The 17,475-nt window shown below is 61.6% G+C and overlaps 1 protein-coding gene across 2 annotated transcripts; it reads right to left on the bottom strand.

The window, feature by feature from the left end:
- Window positions 1–1,283: 1,283 nt before the first annotated feature.
- Window positions 1,284–16,981, bottom strand: GUCY2D (guanylate cyclase 2D, retinal). Of its 2 annotated transcripts, XM_058703243.1 has the most exons (20): window positions 16,723–16,981; window positions 15,661–16,375; window positions 15,269–15,573; window positions 11,373–11,724; window positions 10,937–11,021; window positions 10,554–10,656; window positions 10,037–10,138; window positions 8,223–8,303; window positions 6,960–7,166; window positions 6,720–6,876; window positions 6,090–6,239; window positions 5,336–5,484; window positions 4,665–4,828; window positions 4,365–4,557; window positions 3,974–4,148; window positions 3,612–3,710; window positions 3,390–3,484; window positions 3,177–3,262; window positions 2,972–3,088; window positions 1,284–2,454 (listed from the first exon to the last, which is right to left on the bottom strand). In XM_058703243.1, the coding sequence occupies exons 2-19, from the start codon at window positions 16,364–16,366 to the stop codon at window positions 2,995–2,997; spliced, it is 3,303 nt and encodes a 1,100-aa protein (XP_058559226.1). In that variant the 5' UTR covers window positions 16,367–16,375; window positions 16,723–16,981; the 3' UTR covers window positions 1,284–2,454; window positions 2,972–2,994. The 2 variants fall into 2 exon arrangements, 1 of the variants encoding a protein (XP_058559226.1); XR_009254803.1 differs by lacking the exons at window positions 1,284–2,454; window positions 2,972–3,088 and having other exon boundaries at window positions 4,008–4,148.
- Between the last annotated feature and the right edge of the window lie 494 nt (window positions 16,982–17,475).

Here is a 17,475-nt window from a genome sequence, read left to right as displayed (position 1 = left end):
GCCAAGCCAGGTGCTCTCTGGGGCTGGGAGGTGCCCGGGACCCTGGGGCAACAGGAGCGAGCAGGTGAAGAGGGCTTGAGTCAGAGGGTACCGGGCTCTAGGAGACTGACCCGACCCAGGAAGGAAGGTTGTGCAGAAATGGGGGAGCTGCGGGGACAGGTAGGGAAAAACTGTGGGCAGAGCGGGGGAGACTGAGGGAGACGGAGAGACAGGGGCAGAGGAGCAGAGAGGAGACTGCGGCTGGACCTTCTCCGCCCTTCTCCCACCAGCTCTGTGAGCCCTGGGGTGGGCCTCAGCTCTCCAACCTCCACCAGGCCCCTCCCGGCTCACATCTGCCCAGCTGCGAGCGGGGTCTTGGGACCAGGCAGAATGGAGGGTGGGAAGGGACGCGCTCAGCCCTGCGGCCTCCACCTCTACCCCAAACTGGATTCGGGGCCCCAGCTCCTCCTCCCCTGGGAAGTGTCCCGCTCCGGCCTGTCCGCGCTAGTCTCCTCCCAGGTCAAGGCTGCCCTGAGGCTCCCCTGAATCACAGGCCATTAACTACCACGGGCGTCCCCCAGGTGGGATGGAAGGCGAGAGAAAGAGTCAGGGTGGGGGATGGGGAGGAGCTCAGCAGGGAGGGTGGGGGCGCTGCCTGGGAAGAGGCTGTCTGCCCTCCTTCCCGGGGACCGAAGTCCAGAGAAAATCTGAAGAGAGATGCTTAAGAATGTGCAGAATTTCGAAAATTGTGTGCGCGTGCAGGCACACGCCAGCGTTTTTTAAAAATCTTTAACTCATCGTCTCCCAACTCGGCGAAAAATGTTTTCTAAGTTGTACTGACTGACTCACCCTACAGCACCACCTCAAGTGGCCAGAACCTACAATGTTGCAGTTGAGGCCTGTTATATGTCCTCTCTCTACCTTTAGGCAGGACGGGGAGGCTGCTCAGCCGTGGATTTCACAGGCCGGGCAGAAACAACCTCCAGAAGCACCTACAGTCCCAGCGGCAGTTCCCAGGGGCCCTGAGCGAAATGCCTGAGGGCGCCAGGCAGGTACGTAAGGGACATGCGGAAACCCTTGGGTCTTGGCCGGTGGGGACCATTAGAACTAAAGAATAAAGCCCCAGAGAAAATGATCAGTGGCTCTCTAGCTCCAGCAGAAAAGCCAGCAGTGGAACTTTTTGATTTCAGAGAAGAGGGAAGGTTGGTATACGTTTTTTAGAAAATGTGCATCTCTTGATTGCTAAACGTTAGCTCAAAATTAGAACAAAACTTCCCCCACAGGCCAACAAAACCAGTCTCGGCGAGTTTCTAGCCTGGTGTTTATGAAATCTTAGAGATTTTTAGGCTCACTTAGTGACCTGATTCGTGAACGTTCGTTCAGGTGCACAGAAACACCCTGAGGGAACTTGTTAAAAATGCGGATTCTGAATCAATAGGTCTGGGCCCACAAGTCTGCATTTCTAACAGGCTCTCAGGTCATGTCCCTGCCCCTGGCCCCGGGAACCACACTGTGCGTGGTGAGCATTCACCCTTCCAGCTGGAAATTCTCTCGGACGCTACTGGCCACGCCTGCTTGCTGACCTGGGAGGGACTGAACACTCACTACACCTGTAGGGACGCTCTGGGCGGCTGCCACTGCCACTAACTCCTGCCACGGCCTCCAGTGGTGCTGAAGGACACCCCAACTCGACAGTGCCAAGGCCCGGGCTCTGGAACGTCGCTGTTCCACAAAAGAAAGTTCAGTTGGACCGGTGGGGGGGGGGGGGGGGGCGGGGGGGGATGGGCAGTGGTTGCAGACGCCTGTGGGAAAGATCTAAGCAGAGAGGATTCTCTGTGCGCTCGGCAAGTGTCCAGTTCAACAGAAAATCCTACCATTTCACGGGCGTTCTGGTGAGTGAAGGTGTGCTGAGGCCTGTTTGCCTTCCTCTCTCCCCAGAGCCTTGCAGCCAGCTTTTCTCTGCACTTGGGCAAGACACGGCGATGCCCACAGAAGGGGCCGGTTTCTGACTGGCGGTGGGGGGGGGGGGGGGCGGGAGAAGGGAAGGACTATCGAGGCTAAGCAGAGGCTAATCCTCAGGCCACAAACCCCTGCTCTGGGGGAACCGCAGGTCTCTGCCTCCTCTGGGGTTGGGGATTCCAACCCCAGACCTTCCTTCCTGGGGCCCTGGGAGGCCCTGGAAAGCGGAGAATCCCCAGCCCCACCTCCCCTGATGGGCTCAGAGTTACTGGGGCCGGCGCCCATACACCCAGGCCATCCGGAAGCTTAGGAGTGCAGAAACCACCTAGGCCACTCCTTATTTCATCATAAGGGAAATCCAAGCCCAGAGAGTGCACGAGACTTTCCCGAGGTCACACAGCAGGTGTAAAGGCCCAGAATCCTTTGAGGCAAAGCCGGATAGAAGCCACTGGTATCAGCCAGACTGTTGGTCACCCATAGCAGCAACTTTCAGGTAAAGGACCTTCCGGAATACTCCTGAGAGAAAGAGGGGTGTCTGAGGGAAATCGTAGAAAGGGGTCACGGGGGTTCACCTAAGAAGGGGAGGGTCATGGATCACAGTTTCTTCAAGGAAGGTAGAGGGCAGGGCTTCTGCCCTGACAGAATGCTAGAGACAACATTCATTTTGTCCTCTGGCGAACGGTGCTCCCGAAAGTTCTGTCTTTTGTGCAGTGCACAGCCTGTGCGGCCTGGCAGGGAGGCCCCGTTAATGCAGCGCAGTGGGGGCGAGGAGGTTGTCAGAGGAGAGGTGTCAGAAGATCATGAGTACAAGGGTTCTCAAGTCTGGATTCCTGGGCCATTCCAGACCTACAGAACCAGAACTCCCCCCTCCCAGGGGAAAGTTCCTGGGTTTAGGAAAGAGCCTGGGCTCACTCAGACAGGAATTGGGACACCTGGCTTGGATGGGAAGCTCAGCGGGCAGGGCCAGGCCCTCAGGCTGGAGAGGAGGCCCCTGGGAGATCGGCAGCTGGGCTTGGGAGCAAGGGGGCAGCACCTGTTCCCGCGGCACTGCGCGCCTCACTTCCCGGAGAACTGGCCCGGCCTCGCCTTCTCCAGCTTCAGGCGCCGCTCCAGGGGGATCTCCTGCAGGCTGATGCCGTGGTTGCTGGCCCTGCGGGGAGGGGGGCGGCGGCCTCAGGGAGGGGCAGGCGGAGGGCGGGGTCAGGCCGGGAGAAGGGGCCCGGAGGCTGGTTCCTCACCCCGGCTGCAGATCCGGCGGTTTGGGGATGGGCTTGTTGAAGCCGCGTCTGCCCACCAGCCAGTACGTGTCCTCGGCGCCCTTGCCCTGGAGAGACACGGGGCGGGGGGTGGGGGGTGAGGCGGCTGGGGCGAGGGCGGGTGGATCTCGAGGTCTGAGTGGCACCCAAGACCCCGGAGGTTGCGGCCCACGAGGGGGCGGGGCCCGGTCTCACCTTCAGCTCCGTGCGGCCGCGCACCTCCGTCTGGAAGCCCTCGTCCAGGGCGCGGAGAATCTGGATGGTGCTGATGTTCACGTGGATGCGGTAAGCTGGGGCGACAGGGGACAGGGGACGTGGTGATTTCGGGACTCCCCTCCCGCGTCCCCCTCCCTGAGCCACTTCCCCCTCGCTCCGTGAATCACCCCCCACCCCCGGACCCCGCCCCGCCCCACTCACGCAGCCCCGTGGACTCCATGCGCGAGGCGGTGTTGACCGTGTCCCCAAACAGACAGTACCGCGGCATGGTGAGGCCCACCACGCCCGCCACGCACGGGCCTGCGGAGACGCGCAGGGTGGGTGGCCGTGCTGGCGGCTGGGTGGCACCTGGCACCTCGGGGGACTCTCTAGCGCCCCATCGTCTCCACCAGCTCCCCAAGGGTACCTCTCAGTCACGACGGGGTGCCTGCCGAGGCGGCTTCACAGCAAGTCCCACTGCCCCCGTCCCCCCCCCCCCACCCGCCCCCACCGCACGAATGTCCAGGGAAGGCGGAACCGGCCCTAGACGGGGAGGGAGGGGGCCACCAGAGCCCGGGAGGTACCCGAGTGCAGGCCGATGCGGATGCGCACGGGCACCTCGGGCATGTGGCGCATTCGGAAGGAGCCCACGGCACTGAGGATGTCCAGAGCCATGTTGGCGATCTCCGCCGCGTGCCGCTGCCCGTTCCGCTGGGGCAGCCCTGAGGCCACCATGTAGGCGTCCCCAATTGTCTCCACCTGACGGAAAGGGTGGCGCAAGTCAGGTACTGAGCACCTCTCTCCCGCCAAGCGACTGTCCTTTGTCAGGCGGCCTAAGCTGGGGGGGGGGGGGCAGCGCGGGGATCCTGGGGAGGCTTCCAAATGGGGGCGGGGGCAGTGGGGCTGAACTGGGTAGGCGGAGCTGAAGGAGGGTTGCTCCCCCCCTCCCCCTTCCCCCGCTCCGGCACACCCCACCTTGTAGACGTCGTGGGAGCCGATGATGGCGTCAAAGAGCGTGTAGAGGTCGTTGAGCAGGTCCACCACCTCGATGGGCTCGCTCATGGCCGAGATGGTGGTGAAGCCCACGATGTCGCTGAAGTACAGGGTCACCTCCTCAAAGTACTCGGGCTCCACAGGTGTCCCCGTCTTCAGAGCCTCGGCCACAGAACTAGGTAGGGTCGTCGGGGAGGGGGGGGGGGGCGGGCGTTAGGTGGAGGTCCCGCCCCCGGCCGCCCGCGGGCCCTCGCCCTCGCACCCCTCCCCGCGGGCGCGCACGGGGGCAGCATCTGCGTCAGCAGCCGGTCTGTCTTCTGCTTCTCCAGCTCCAGCTCCTCCGTGCGCTCCCGGATCAGGTCCTCCAGGTTGCTGGAGTACTGTTCCAGCATCCTCAGCATGGAGTCAATGATGTTCGTTTTCCGGCCCTTGTTGATGCTTTTGAACTGGCAGGGGGAGGCAGCCGGGGTGGGGGTGCGGGGGCTGTTGAGGACCGGGGCCGCCCCCCGCGCCCACCCCCAGGCATCCCACCCCACGCATCGTTTAGGCATCAGCCCCCCCCACCCCATGCCAGGCCCTGTGCCTTCACACACCAGGAGCCATACGGGAAAGGGGGGGGGGGGGTGTCCCAGAGGTCAGCTGCTCTCAGCTGGTAACTGACAAGACACTGGGGTTTGGACTCCCAGGCCGAGGGTCTTGTGGCCACACCGGGCCAAGCGATTAAAATGTTATTCGAATCGAGTGAAATATTTCTCCCACCCAGAGGTCTATCTCCTGCTCCGAAGGGCCCCGCAGCCCCCGTTCTAACTCTGTCCCCACCTAAATCCCAGTCCTCAGACTGCCCCTTGGGAAGCGGCCTGGAGGTCAGGGGTCCCGCGAGTCTGCCTTCCTGAAGCCTCCCCGGGTTGCCGACAAGCGGCCAGCCCAGCCCCGGCCCAATGCCAGCCGCTGACCTGCTCGAAGGTGCGGTCCATGGAGGGCCGGAGGGCCGGCTGCTCCGCCCAGCAGTGTTTCATCAGCCGGATGCACTCCGTGGGCGCCTGGTCCACGGACACGGAGGGCCGGCACAGTGGAGGGGGACTTCGGACCCTCTCCACCACTTCTGGAGGCATGAGGGGACCAACAGAGGCCACCTCTGACTCTGGCCTGACTGCTGAAGCCCGCGAGCAGAGCTTCCGGAAGGAGGCGGGGGAAGCGTGGGGAGGGAGGGGAGGGCGTTGCTGGAAGGAACGGGAGGATCCTGAACCCTGGGGGTGGGAGGGTGGGGGCGCAGGGGGCAGTTAGAGGTGACAGGCAGAGCTAACATTTGTCGCAGTTGAGAGTGAGGGTTGGGGTGGCCCAGTAGCTTGCTGACTCCTGGATGGTAAGTCATACGGATTTGAACCAGATCCCACTGCCTTCGCCCCCTTTCCCCGACACTGCTGCCTCCCTGCCATCCCTAAGAACCAGAGGGGAGCCCGCTCCCTCAGCTGGAGGAGCAGGTTGGGTCCAGGATGAGGACAGAGACAACCACTGATGTCTGGGAGCCTAAGAGCCGCCCCCTCCCATCCTGACGCTTGCTCTCCCCGGCCCTGACCCTTGAGATCCACATAAGGGAGGCCCACATAATTAAGCCTCAGCTCCGGGCTTTAGGGCAGAGAGGCTGGGTCTGGCGACAGGCTCTGCCGGGCCGCAGGCTGGAAGCGCGACGCGAGCGAGGGAGCGTACCCTCGGCGGTCAGCTCCAGCATGGCGTAGGGGGCGCTGCGACACACGACCTCCTGCATGATGATGCCCAGGCTGAAGACGTCACCCGCCATCGTTCCCCTGAGCTCCAGGGCCGGGTCCCGAAGCAGCTCCGGGGCTGTCCACAGCTGGTCTGGGGTCGGGGGAGGGGGCGTGGGCATGCGGGAGGGCCTGGGGACGCTGGGGACAGACCCCCGCCCTAACCAAAAAGCCCAGGCTCGCACCCACTCACCAACTCCCAGCCCGAGTGTGGCCCCGCTGCCCGCAGCTATCCCCGGGAGAAACTACCAGAAACCCGACGCGGGTCTCCGAGAAAGCGCCGTCCTCACAAATAGGCCCCGCCCTTTATGCTCAGAGAACACCCCGCCCCTCGGGCACAAGCCACGCCCCTTTGAGCCCCCCCCCCCCCCTCCGCCTCCCCAGTCCAGTCCCCTTCTCCTCTCTGAGGTCCCGAGACCTGAGACCTTTACCTTGGCCGGGGCCACGTGCAGTGGGCGTGGGATGGAGAGGACGCGAAAGCGGAGGGAGGGATGGATGGAGGGGCCCCTGAGATAACGGGGGTCCCGGGGATGCTCGTCCGCGTGGGAGGCAGCGGGGAGGCGGGGGATCCTACCCTCTGCGCTGGGAGGCTCCGGCAACACCCTCTGCGCTTCCAGCAGTCGCCCCTGACCGTGGTCGGTGACTTTCAGCACGAACCGCCCGTCCACCACGCAGTTCCGTGACTTAAGGCGCCCGTGGGCCACGCCTCGGTGATGCAGATACCTCATTCCCTGGAAGGGGTGGGATAGGAGGCGACCTGAGCCCTGCGGCTCCCCTGCCCCCTCCTCCCTGCCACCCCCGCACCCCCCACCACCTTGATGAGGTCCAGGAGGAGGGAGGACTTGAACATCCAGTCCAGCTTTATGTCTCTCTGGGCGAGGAGGTCGTGGAGGGAGCCCCGGGTACAGTGCTCGGAGACCACGGCCAGCATGCGCTCCCCGGGGGCCATGGTGCCACCCGCTCCGCCGCCGAGGAAGAGCCCCAGGTAGAGGACCACGTTCTCGTGCCGCAGCTCCTGGAGCTGAGAGGGAGAGAGCCAACGGGCACTTTCTGCCCCGGAGGCACCGTGCGGAGGAGACCTGTTATCCAGGTCTGGTTTGGGGCGTCCACGCTCGGAAGGTGGGATGAGAGGGGTGACTGGAAAGGCCTATGGGACCACAGGGTGGGGGGCGCTTTCTTCCAAGGGTAAGTTCTCTCTCCGGAACACACACGTGGGTCAAAGGTCACCGTCGAGATGCCGAGTATGATTTAGCTTAAAGTCCTACGCGAAGAGACTACCCTGCACTGGTAACCAGGAGCCAGGCAGGTTCTCCCCGAGGCCACACACGGCCTTGTCGGCCACGGCCCAGGCCTGCCTTGCTCATGTCTGAGACTCCCAACATCCCCGAGGCAGGGAGGAAGGGACTGAGCAGTCACACTGTGGTCCTAGCGGAGCACATGCCACAGGACAGGCGCCCTCACAATCCGAGCATGCTGGGAAATGGGGGCCAGCGGGTGGGTGACTACTGCCCTTCCAACTTTCCTTTGGTCCAATAAGGGGCTTCCCTTCATCCTAGATGCCTGTGGTTAAGTGGTGACTTAGTCTGGGGACCCTAAGTCATTCTGCAGCTGTGACCGAGAGCCTCTGTGGAGGCGTCAGAGGAGGCCAGCCAGAGGCTGCACGATGTAAGGGGGGCCTCGAGGTGGGGCGGTCAGAATAAGCCAGGCTACTGCCTCCTTGCCAGCTTTCCGCTTCGCCCAGTAGGCATTATCTGACTCTTGGTTTTGGCTCAGGTCGTGATCTCATGGGTTCGTGGGATCGAGCCCCGCATGGGGCTCTACACTGATGGAGCCTGTGTGGAATTTTCTCCCTCTCTCTCTGCACCCCCCTCCATGCGCGCTCTCGCTCTCAAAAATAAACATTGAGAAAAAAAATGGGAGAGCATAACGGGACGCCTGCTTTGGGAGAGGGCACTTCCACTGAGACCTGTTGGTCTCTCCTAGATTCGGGTCTATCTCTGTCCCCAGCTGCAAAGAGAAGGCCAAGAGGGAAGGAAATGACGGCCACCCCACACCCCACCACGGGCTCAACGCTCACCTTGGAGAAGGCTGTCCTGGTTGCTGGGCGGATAGCTATGTGCTGATCCCCTGGGAATTTCTTCAGCCAAACCCAGTCTCCCTGGAGCAGAGATGGGAGTAGTTTTTTGTTGTTGTTTTGAGAGAGAGAGAGAGAGCATGCACACAAGCCAGGGAGAGGGCCAGAGGGAGAGAGAGTCTTAAGCAGGTTCCACGTTCAGCAAGGAGCCAAATGTGGGGCTCGATCCCACAACCCTGGGATCGTGACCTGAACTGAAATCAAGAGTTGGACGCTGACTGAGCCACCCAGGCGCCCCAGAGATGGGAGCAGTGAACTCAGCTTCTGAAAAGCCGCAGAGCCCCCACGTTTCCACCGGCCTACTGCCTCAGGACACATCCTGCCTGTGACGCAGAGGTTCAGAAGCAAAGCGTTTGACATCTGTCAGTCCACTTCACAGCTGGCGGGGATGGGGGCCACCCTCGCATGGCTGTCCTCACCAACGCAGATGCACCCACCCACAGCCTTAGTAAGCAAGCTGTTAGCACCACAAATGTCACTGAGGCCACAGCCCTCCTCACCATCTGTTGCCCTGAGAGAGCACTGTGCTGGGAGCCAGGAGTCTGGGGAGATCAGGCTTTTATGACAGACTGACTGTGACGCACAGGCAGTTCCCCTCACAGCCTCACTGTCCTCAGCTGTGGGTAGGGCTGGTCCATGGGAACGCGGTCCCATCGGGCCCCATGCTCACGAGGGCCTGTGCTTGGCTCAGCGGTCTGCTCCGCACCCTGAGCCAACAGGGAGCCCTTCGGTGTCATTCTGCCTTAGACCCTGCAATCTCTGTAGCCGGCCTCGTCCGTGGGTGAGGGGTTTGGCCGCACTGGCAGGAGATTCTGGTGGTTTGGTGTCGACTCCTAACGAGCCTTCGGAGATACACAGGGGACGTTTTTAATTGTCCCCCAAACTGGGAGATGTGTTTTGTGGGTGGGACAAGAGACGCTAAACGTTCTTCAAGGCACAGGGTAGGCCCATTCAAATGATTAACAACAACTTCCCCCAGTGACAAGTGGCCGCGGTGGCCTGTAGGTGACATATTGGGACCCTCTGCATGCTCTGCGGGACCTGACATCTGGAAGCTCCAAGCCTCCACCCCGCTCTTGATTAGCTGAGCTCCCTCAGCTCTCTCTGGGTCTGTCCTGATTCCCACACATCCTACAGCATTTAGATTTGCTGACCCATAGTGAAGGTCCTAATGCCCTTCCGTGACTTTCTCTTTCCATCCCCTGTTAGCTCACGGTTCCTGAGTCGGATCTGAATTGGGTGGAAACGCTGGGTAGGACCAGGACTCGGGTCTGTCTGTCTTGAGTCAGGATAGCCCCGTCTGGGACACCCCCATCCTGAACAACCCGTGTCCTGGAAATGTCCTTTTTGTGACCACGATGCCGCATCCCAGATGCCCCAACCTTTCCAGGGAGGTCCACGCCCTTCAGTAGCCTGAAGTCTTGGATCAACGGAGGGGGCAGGGCCAGGGGCTCCCAACGGGGAGGGGGATGGCTTCGGTGGCCACACCGGGCTGCATGCTGGTGCCGGAACACCCCCCACCAGGCTGGCCTCCGGCCTCGCCTCGGGGCCACCGTGATTGGCCTTTGAGGAGCCCTCACCTGGATAAAGGCTAAGGGAAAAATCCTGGGGCAGGAAGGATTCTCGGATGCTCCCCTTTGGGGAACCCGTGACCTCTTCCTAGAGCCCATTCTGGGCTCCTATCACCATTTTCTGTAGCCCGCGGGATATGACGCAACTCCAGGAATAGAGCTCGGCCTGGACGGGGTAAGGCTCACCTCGTAGAGGCCAACGTTGGCGCTGTCCGCGGGCTGGCTGGGGACGCTGCGAACGTCTGACACGCTGTGTGCGCCCAGACTCGATCGGCTCCCCTGGACCACCTGGAGGGTAGAGGTCAACGCAAGGGATCAGAATATACTGTGGGGTCAGAGTCCTAGGTTGAGGTCAGGCTGAGTTCCAGGCATTACAGAGGGAAGAAATCTTAATTAGGGGAAGGTGAAACTGACATTATACTTCCCAATTGCGCTGCGGTTTACAGTTTACAAAACACACCAGCGGGTTTGTTTGGAGCTTCTCGCTGTCCCAGGAGAGCAGCCGGGACAGGGCTGGTACTCTCACTGCACATTAAGGGTGCTGATCCCCAGAGCTCAGACCTGAGAGGGAGCCAGGGCAGAAACCAGGCTTTCCTCGGGGCTGGGGTGAGGGCTGGCCCAGGCAGGGGAACAGATATACAGTGGAGGACACTTGGGGAGCTGGCTCCCTGCCAGATAGCCCCTGCCTCCCTGCTTCTCCCACCTTTCGAGAGCTGCCCCCTTGTGGGTGGAGGAAGGTGATATCGTCCAGAGTCAGGATGATCTTGTTGGGGCCAGAGACCATCTGGATGTGAATTAGACGATGCCTGGTAGGGAAAGGACGTCATCTGCTCAAAAGGGACCAAGGTCCAGGACAGGAGGCCAGCAAGGGATAATGTTGGCTCCGGGGAGAGCAGTCATCCCCAAACCAGACAGCCCCTGGTCTGCCACCCCCTTGAGGGCAACCCCATGTTCCCCATCTTCCTTTTTTTTTTTTTTTTCCCCCTACTCTTGAGTGGGCCCAGCCTGCTGTCTTTGCTGCACAGACACATTTCTGGTAGGTGGACAGGCAGGCTCATCCCTTACCTACCCCATTCCCATACTCACCTCACATAATGGGCCAGGAAGGCCCCTGTCAGCCCCATCCCAACCACCAGGAGGAAGCCGATAAAGACGAGGCCGGGCTCCACTCCTGGAGAGGCAGTGAGAGAGGGGACTCTGAGGACCGTGGCCAGGGGGAGGGAGGCACCCTCTCTATGGGGGGATGGAGTCATGTCAAATCCTGGAGGCCCTAGGAAAGGTGGATGGGAGCCCAGAACGAGATCTAGGGAAAGGTCATGGTCTTCTGCAAAAGGGAGCCTCTGGGAATGCTAGGAAGGTTCCAAGAGGGCTTTGGGGGCTTGGCAAGAGACAGGTTCCGCACAAGCCAGGGGTCTGAGGAAGGACCCGGAAGGAGTTCCAGGACGAGAGTTCACTCTCTTTCACCACTTAGTGGAGGCTCCACGGTGACTGTCCCAGTGGGGGCTGGGGTGCTCGCCCTCACCTCCGTTGCAGATGATGTCTGGCTCGAACCAACACGAGGGGTCAGGCCCGGGTCCTCCTCCCCCTCTAGGGAAATGCACCGGGGTCCCAGCCGAGCGGAGGGAGCCCCGGGTTGGGTCCAGCACGTATGTGGCGAACAGCTGGTCCCCCGCCGCGTCCGTGTCCAGCAGCACAAACGGGGGCTCCTCGGCCCCTCCCAGGGCCCCGCAGAAGCCGGGGACCTGGGCATCCTGGATGTGGCGGGCCACCGCTGCTCCGGACACCCAGCCGCCCCCTGCGGCCTCCCGCGCTCGCGCCACGCCCCCCGCCAGCAGGAAGACCGCGTCGTAGATGGTGCCGAAGAGTGGGGACACCTGGGGGAGGGCAGTAGGGGCTCAGGGTTGGGGTCACCGCTGGCCCACCTAGCCTTGCACTGCTTCTCTCCAGTGCTCAGGCCCCTCGTGCATAGACCGTTGACACCTTCTTGGTGCTTCCCCTGGATCCCTCAGCTCAGCGCTCTCTCCTCCTCTCTCCCCATTGGCTCTCCCTTCCCCTCTCCCCATTGGCTCTCTCCTCCCCTCTCCCCATTGGCTCTCTCTTCCCCTCTCCCCATTGGCTCTCTCTTCCCCTCTCCCCATTGACTCTCTCCTCCCCTCTCCCCAATGGCTCTCCCTTCCCCTCTCCCCATTGGCTCTCTCCTCCCCTCTCCCCATTGACTCTCCCTTCCCCTCTCCCCATTGGCTCTCTCCTCCCCTCTCCCCATTGGCTCTCTCCTCCCCTCTCCCCATTGGCTCTCTCTTCCCCTCTCCCCATTGGCTCTCTCCTCCCCTCTCCCCATTGGCTCTCTCCTCCTCTGTCCCCATTGGCTCTCTCCTCCCCTCTCCCCATTGGCTCTCTCCTCCCCTCTCCCCATTGGCTCTCTCTTCCCCTCTCCCCATTGGCTCTCTCCTCCCCTCTCCCCATTGGCTCTCTCCTCCCCTCTCCCCATTGGCTCTCCCTTCCTCTCTCCCCATTGGCTCTCCCTTCCTCTCTCCCCATTGGCTCTCTCCTCCCCTCTCCCCATTGGCTCTCTCCTCCCCTCTCCCCATTGGCTCTCTCCTCCCCTCTCCCCATTGGCTCTCTCCTCCCCTCTCCCCATTGGCTCTCTCCTCCCCTCTCCCCATTGACTCTCTCCTCCCCTCTCCCCATTGGCTCTCTCTTCCTCTCTCCCCATTGGCTCTCTCCTCCTCTCTCTCTCCCTATTGGCTCTCTTCTCTCCCCTCCTCCCCATTGGCCTTCCCTCTTTTCGGGGGTTGTTAGGCTCTTCTCAACCTTGGTTATTCCTATTCTCCATCACCTGCAGCTCCTCTCTTCCCCTTCCTGTTGGTTGCCTTGCTCATATTTTTAATATGATTACTTCTCATTTACCTAAAAGCCTCCTTTCCTATCTTTTGGTTGGCTTCTATATTTTCTATTTTTCCTTCTTTTCTTTCCCCAAGGCGATCAAGCTTATTTTTCCCAGTTCCCATCTCTCACAGTGCCAGGCGTGTGTAAAGCAATCGGTGACACTGAGATATTGACGAGATAGAGTCCCTGTCCCAAGGAACCTTTCTTCTAGTTGGGGAGACAGGGATGTTAGGGTAGTGCCATGGGTGACGGTAGGGGTGATTAGGGAGCTGAAGAGACAGGAATGGAGGGTCCCAACCCAGGCTGAGGGAGGAGGAGAAGGCTTCCGGAAGAAGTGACCATCCTTGAGGGGGTGAGTCAGTTATCTGGGGGGAGGGGAGGGGAGGGACAGGGGAGAGGGAAGAGCGCGCCCAGCAGCACAGAGGCAAGAGAGACGGGCACCATTAGGGAGACCAGAGTAGCTCCGTCTGGCTGAAGTTCAAGGACGATGGAAGAGAGGGGAAGGCATGAGAGACGTGATAAGCCCTCTGAAGAGACCATCATCTATCCAGGGCGAGGGAAGCCCCTGGGAGGCTCGGGACAGGGGTGTGACACAGTCAGATTTGTCAGGTGTCTGAAGCTTGAACTGATTGTTGGGTGGAGAAAGGCCGGGGCAGGTGAGCATTGAAGCAGAGACCCTTTGGGGAGATTTTGTTTCAGGCTTTAGATCGGAGGTGCTGCGGCCTGAACCGGGGCAGTGACGGTGAGAATAGAGAACGAGGATGGATTCAAGTGACTTTTAAAAAGTAAAACTGATGGGGCGCCTGGGTGGCGCAGTCGGTTAAGCGTCCGACTTCAGCCAGGTCACGATCTCGCGGTCCGTGAGTTCGAGCCCCGCGTCGGGCTCTGGGCTGATGGCTCGGAGCCTGGAGCCTGTTTCCGATTCTGTGTCTCCCTCTCTCTCTGCCCCTCCCCCGTTCATGCTCTGTCTCTCTCTGTCCCAAAAATAAATAAAAAACGTTGAAAAAAAAAAAATTAAAAAAAAAAAAAAAAAAAAAAAAAAAGTAAAACTGACAGGACGTGAGGTCTGGATGGGTGGGTGGGGGGGGGTCGGTGGGTGGGTTAGGGTTAGTGTGGGAGGGGGGAGGTAAGAGGAATCGAAGGTAACTCCCGGGGTCTCACCTGTGCCAGTTACTGAGAACTGAAGACGGTTTTTGTCACCACTTCCTCCACCTGCCCCCCATCCAGTCTCACCACTGTCCCAACCGCCTCGCTCTCCTCTTCTCACTCACTATTCCCATCCTTTCTCCCACTGGCTACCCCAGGTCCTCCTGGAGGAGACTAGGGGCATTGGTGGGGAATATTCCAACCCCCACCCCCTTGAGTCACGGCCCTCTCTCAAGTGCAACCCTTTGAGTAAGGTCTTTGTGGTGGTTAGTTTACTGCCCACTGCCATCTAAATTCCCACCTATCTTAGTGGTTTCCAGCTCCCTCCCCCTTTAAAAAAATTTTTTTAATGCTTATTTATTTTTGAGAGAGAGAGAGAGGGAGACACAGAATCCGAAGCAGGCTCCCACGTGGAGCTCGAACTCATGGACCGGGAGACCATGACCTGAGCCAAAGTCGGAAGCTTAACCGACTGAGGCACCCAGGTGCCCCTAGCCCCTCCCCTTTTTGTGACCGGTCTTGAGTTAGAGGGTGTGACCCAGGATTCTGGATTCTCGGGGAATCCTGGGTATTGGGATTGTTGGCAGTAAGCCGTGGATCTAAATAATTATGGAAGCCCCTGGCTCCACCTAGGGTCCTTTCTGCTTCTCGCAAGACTTGTCAAGGCTCTCCAAAAGTTACGACCACCTGACGAAGCCCCAGAGGAAACACCTCTAAACTGGGCGTGGAGGTCGCATCTGCCTTTGTCCTCCTTTCCCGTTCTCTTAAGAACACCAGCAGTGCAGGGGCGCCTGGGGGGGCTCCGTCGGTTGAACACCCGACTTCGACTTCGGCTCAGGTCATGATCTCGCAGTTTGTGAGTTCGAGTCCCAAACTCTGTGCTGACAGCTGGGAGCCTGGAGCCTGCTTCAGATTCTGTGTCTCCCTCGCTCTCTGTCCCTCCCCCGCTCACACTCTGTCTCTTTCTCCAACATAAATAAACATTTAAAAATTAAAACACACACACACACACACACACACACACACACACACACACACCAGCAGTGTATTATAGACTGCCTGTCCCAGGGGTGTTGGAAGCGGGTTCACTTTGAAGCTGACCGCAAGAGATCACAGTGCAGCGTTCACTAGGGTTTCCTGCTTGGAGCTGGGCTTGGGGGGGAGGGGGTCCCCCCCGGTCTACACTCTGGAAGCAATCCCAATACACCAAGATGCCCCAAGCAAGCCCAGCGCCTCTGTTTACCCAGGAAACTGCCAGAACAGGTAGCGCTTGCTCTCTCGGTCTCTCCCCACTGCCTCCGTCTTCCCGTCTCGCATTGACTCCATGCCCTTCTCCCCTCTCCCCTCTCCCCCCCTCCCCTCTTCCCTCCTCCCGGGTGCCTCTACCTGCAGCAGATCCAGGTCAGAGGGCAGCTCCTGGCGCTCCTGGGCCCTGCGCAGGCTGTCCATCACGCTGCCCCCGGGGGGACAGTACCGCGTGAGGGTGAGCACCGCATCGTGGGCCCTGCGCAGCCGGGAGCTGTTGGCCAGGGCGGCCAAGGCCTCGGGGCCCGGTGACAGGGCGTAGTGGAGCGTGTCAAAGGGCAGGAAGACCAGGGAGCCGTCGGCCAGGCCCAGCTCTTCGGCGGCCTCCAGCAGGCAGCGCTGCTCCTGGCCGCCCAGCAGCACCGAGTGCATCACCATGATCACGGCTGGGGACCGAGACCCCAGGCTCACTGCTGCGCCCCGCGGCCCGCGCCGCCGCGCCCCTATTCCCCGCACCCCGCGGCGGAGCCTACCTCTGACTCTGGGCCCGTCCTGGATCCTCCGCAGGGCCTCCCGGGCCCCGGACACGTCCGACGGCTCCATGGTGGTCACCAGGGCAACGGGCAGACCCCGCGCCCTGAGCGCGGCGGACAGGGCGCGTCCCGCCTCCACCCACAGGTCCTGGGGCGCGGTGACCAGGGCCACGCGCGCCCAGCGGAAGGCGCGGAGGAGAGCGTAGAGGGCGTCCGCCGCGGGCGTCACCGCGGGGGCCGTCGTGCCCGCCGCCCGCGTCCCGGGGCAGCCCCAGGGCACCAGCGTGACCCCCGCCTCCTGGGCCAGGAGCTCGGCCGGCCGGCAGGCCGCGGGGTTCACCGGGCCCACGAGGCCCGAGACGCGGCCCAGCGCGGACGACACCGCCCCCAGGGAGCCCGGCGTCCGGCACGGCTCGGGCAGCAGCGCGACCTCGAAGCGGGGGGACCCCGCCATGGCAGGGTCGTGGTTCAGGCGGGCGGCGGCCAGGCGGGCGGCCAGGTCCGGGCGGGCGCGCGCGAAGATGGGGTCGCAGGCCCAGGGGCCCAGCACCCCCACTGTGAAGACGGCGGCCCGGGCGGAGGGCGGCAGGAGCAGCAGAAGCAGCGGCAGGGCCCGGGGGACGCCGGGCGGGGATGGAACTCGCCGCGCGGGGGCGCGGCGCCGGGGGTCCGGACACCCACCCGCAGGGAGGGCGCACGCCGTCATTGCCGGCTTCTGGGAGCATAAGCAGGGCCGGATGAGCGGCCGGGGGGCGGTGGGGGGGGGGCACAACTCTCTTAGGGTTCTGTCCGCAACCGCCAGCTTCTCAAAGCCCAACTAACCCCTGGGCATGTCCCCACTTCCACAGCCCCCTCCTCTGGCTTGGACGACTATACGGGAGTCAAGGGCATGGCCGCACCCCGCACACCCCGTTTCTCCTGCTTCCTGTTCCCCTCTTGCCCGCCCCTCCTCCCTCATCAGAGCCGTCTGGGGTCAGCGGAGACATGCCCACGCCCTCCTTGGATCCATCTGGGGCCGAAGGGACCCGAATCCGTGCCTGCCGAGGGGCCTTAGCCACTCACCGGAAAGTCCGGGGCTCGGGCCCAGGCCCGGGGTGAGGGGTCACGGGGGCAGATCCCCCTTCTGGCGCCCTCCCACAGGTCTCCTTTGCCAGCCCTGCCGGGGCGGGGGTGTGGGAGCAGCTGTCCAGAGTCCTTAATCTCCTCAAGCTGATTAAGGTCCCTTAATCAGGCAGGGAGGAGTTGGTGGAGGGTGGGGCTCCCTACAGAGGAGGCTGTCCCGGCTTCCAGGCCACCAGCAGATTCTCCTCCATGCCTCTCGACAGCCCCCCTCCCCTCCCCTCTACCCCCGCCTCCAACAAAAGCAACTGCAGGTTCGCCTTCTCAAGCTGCTGCCCCATTACTGTTCTCAGCCTGGGAAGCGATGAGTTGTGCCCCTGGACACCTATGGGTGACCAGTGTCAGGGTGGGAGTTCTCTGTCTCATTCCCTCCAATCACCTGTTTCCACTTTCGGCAGCCAAGGCCAAGCCCCATCCCTTGGCTGGCAAAGTCTGAAGCCCGGAGCCCAAACCCGAACCAGTCTGATACCCTTTTCTCTCATCTGCCCACCCTCGATTCTCCGATTTCCACTTCTCTGTGCCCAGAAACCCGTCCCTTTGGCCTATGGGAAGGCAGAACCCCAGGAAATAATGCAAAGACCTCTGGGCTTGGGCAGAGCTGGGTTCAAATTCCTCCTTCCCGGCTTGGTGAACTTGGGAAAGTTGCTTCATCTCTCTGAAGGTTGTTGTGAAAATTACCTGTGATAAAGAATATAA

Source organism: Neofelis nebulosa, chromosome 16 (genome assembly GCF_028018385.1).
Source record: "Neofelis nebulosa isolate mNeoNeb1 chromosome 16, mNeoNeb1.pri, whole genome shotgun sequence".
In the NCBI taxonomy this organism is placed as follows: domain Eukaryota; kingdom Metazoa; phylum Chordata; class Mammalia; order Carnivora; family Felidae; genus Neofelis; species Neofelis nebulosa.
Note: the sequence above shows the minus strand (reverse complement) of the source record. Positions and strands in the feature narration are given on the sequence as shown.

Bases quoted from the DNA above. Each gene is read 5' to 3' on its own strand.
- GUCY2D (XM_058703243.1), bottom strand. From the start codon at position 16,366: ATGACGGCGTGCGCCCTCCCTGCGGGTGGGTGTCCGGACCCCCGGCGC. The intron at 11,022-11,372 runs GTGAGGGCGAGC...CTGCCTCTCCAG, and splicing joins AGACATCATCTGCAACGGAG to GAGTGGAGCCCGGCCTCGTC. The intron at 8,304-10,036 runs GTGAGCCTTACC...TCTCTGCTCCAG, and splicing joins CCAACGTTGGCCTCTACGAG to GGAGACTGGGTTTGGCTGAA.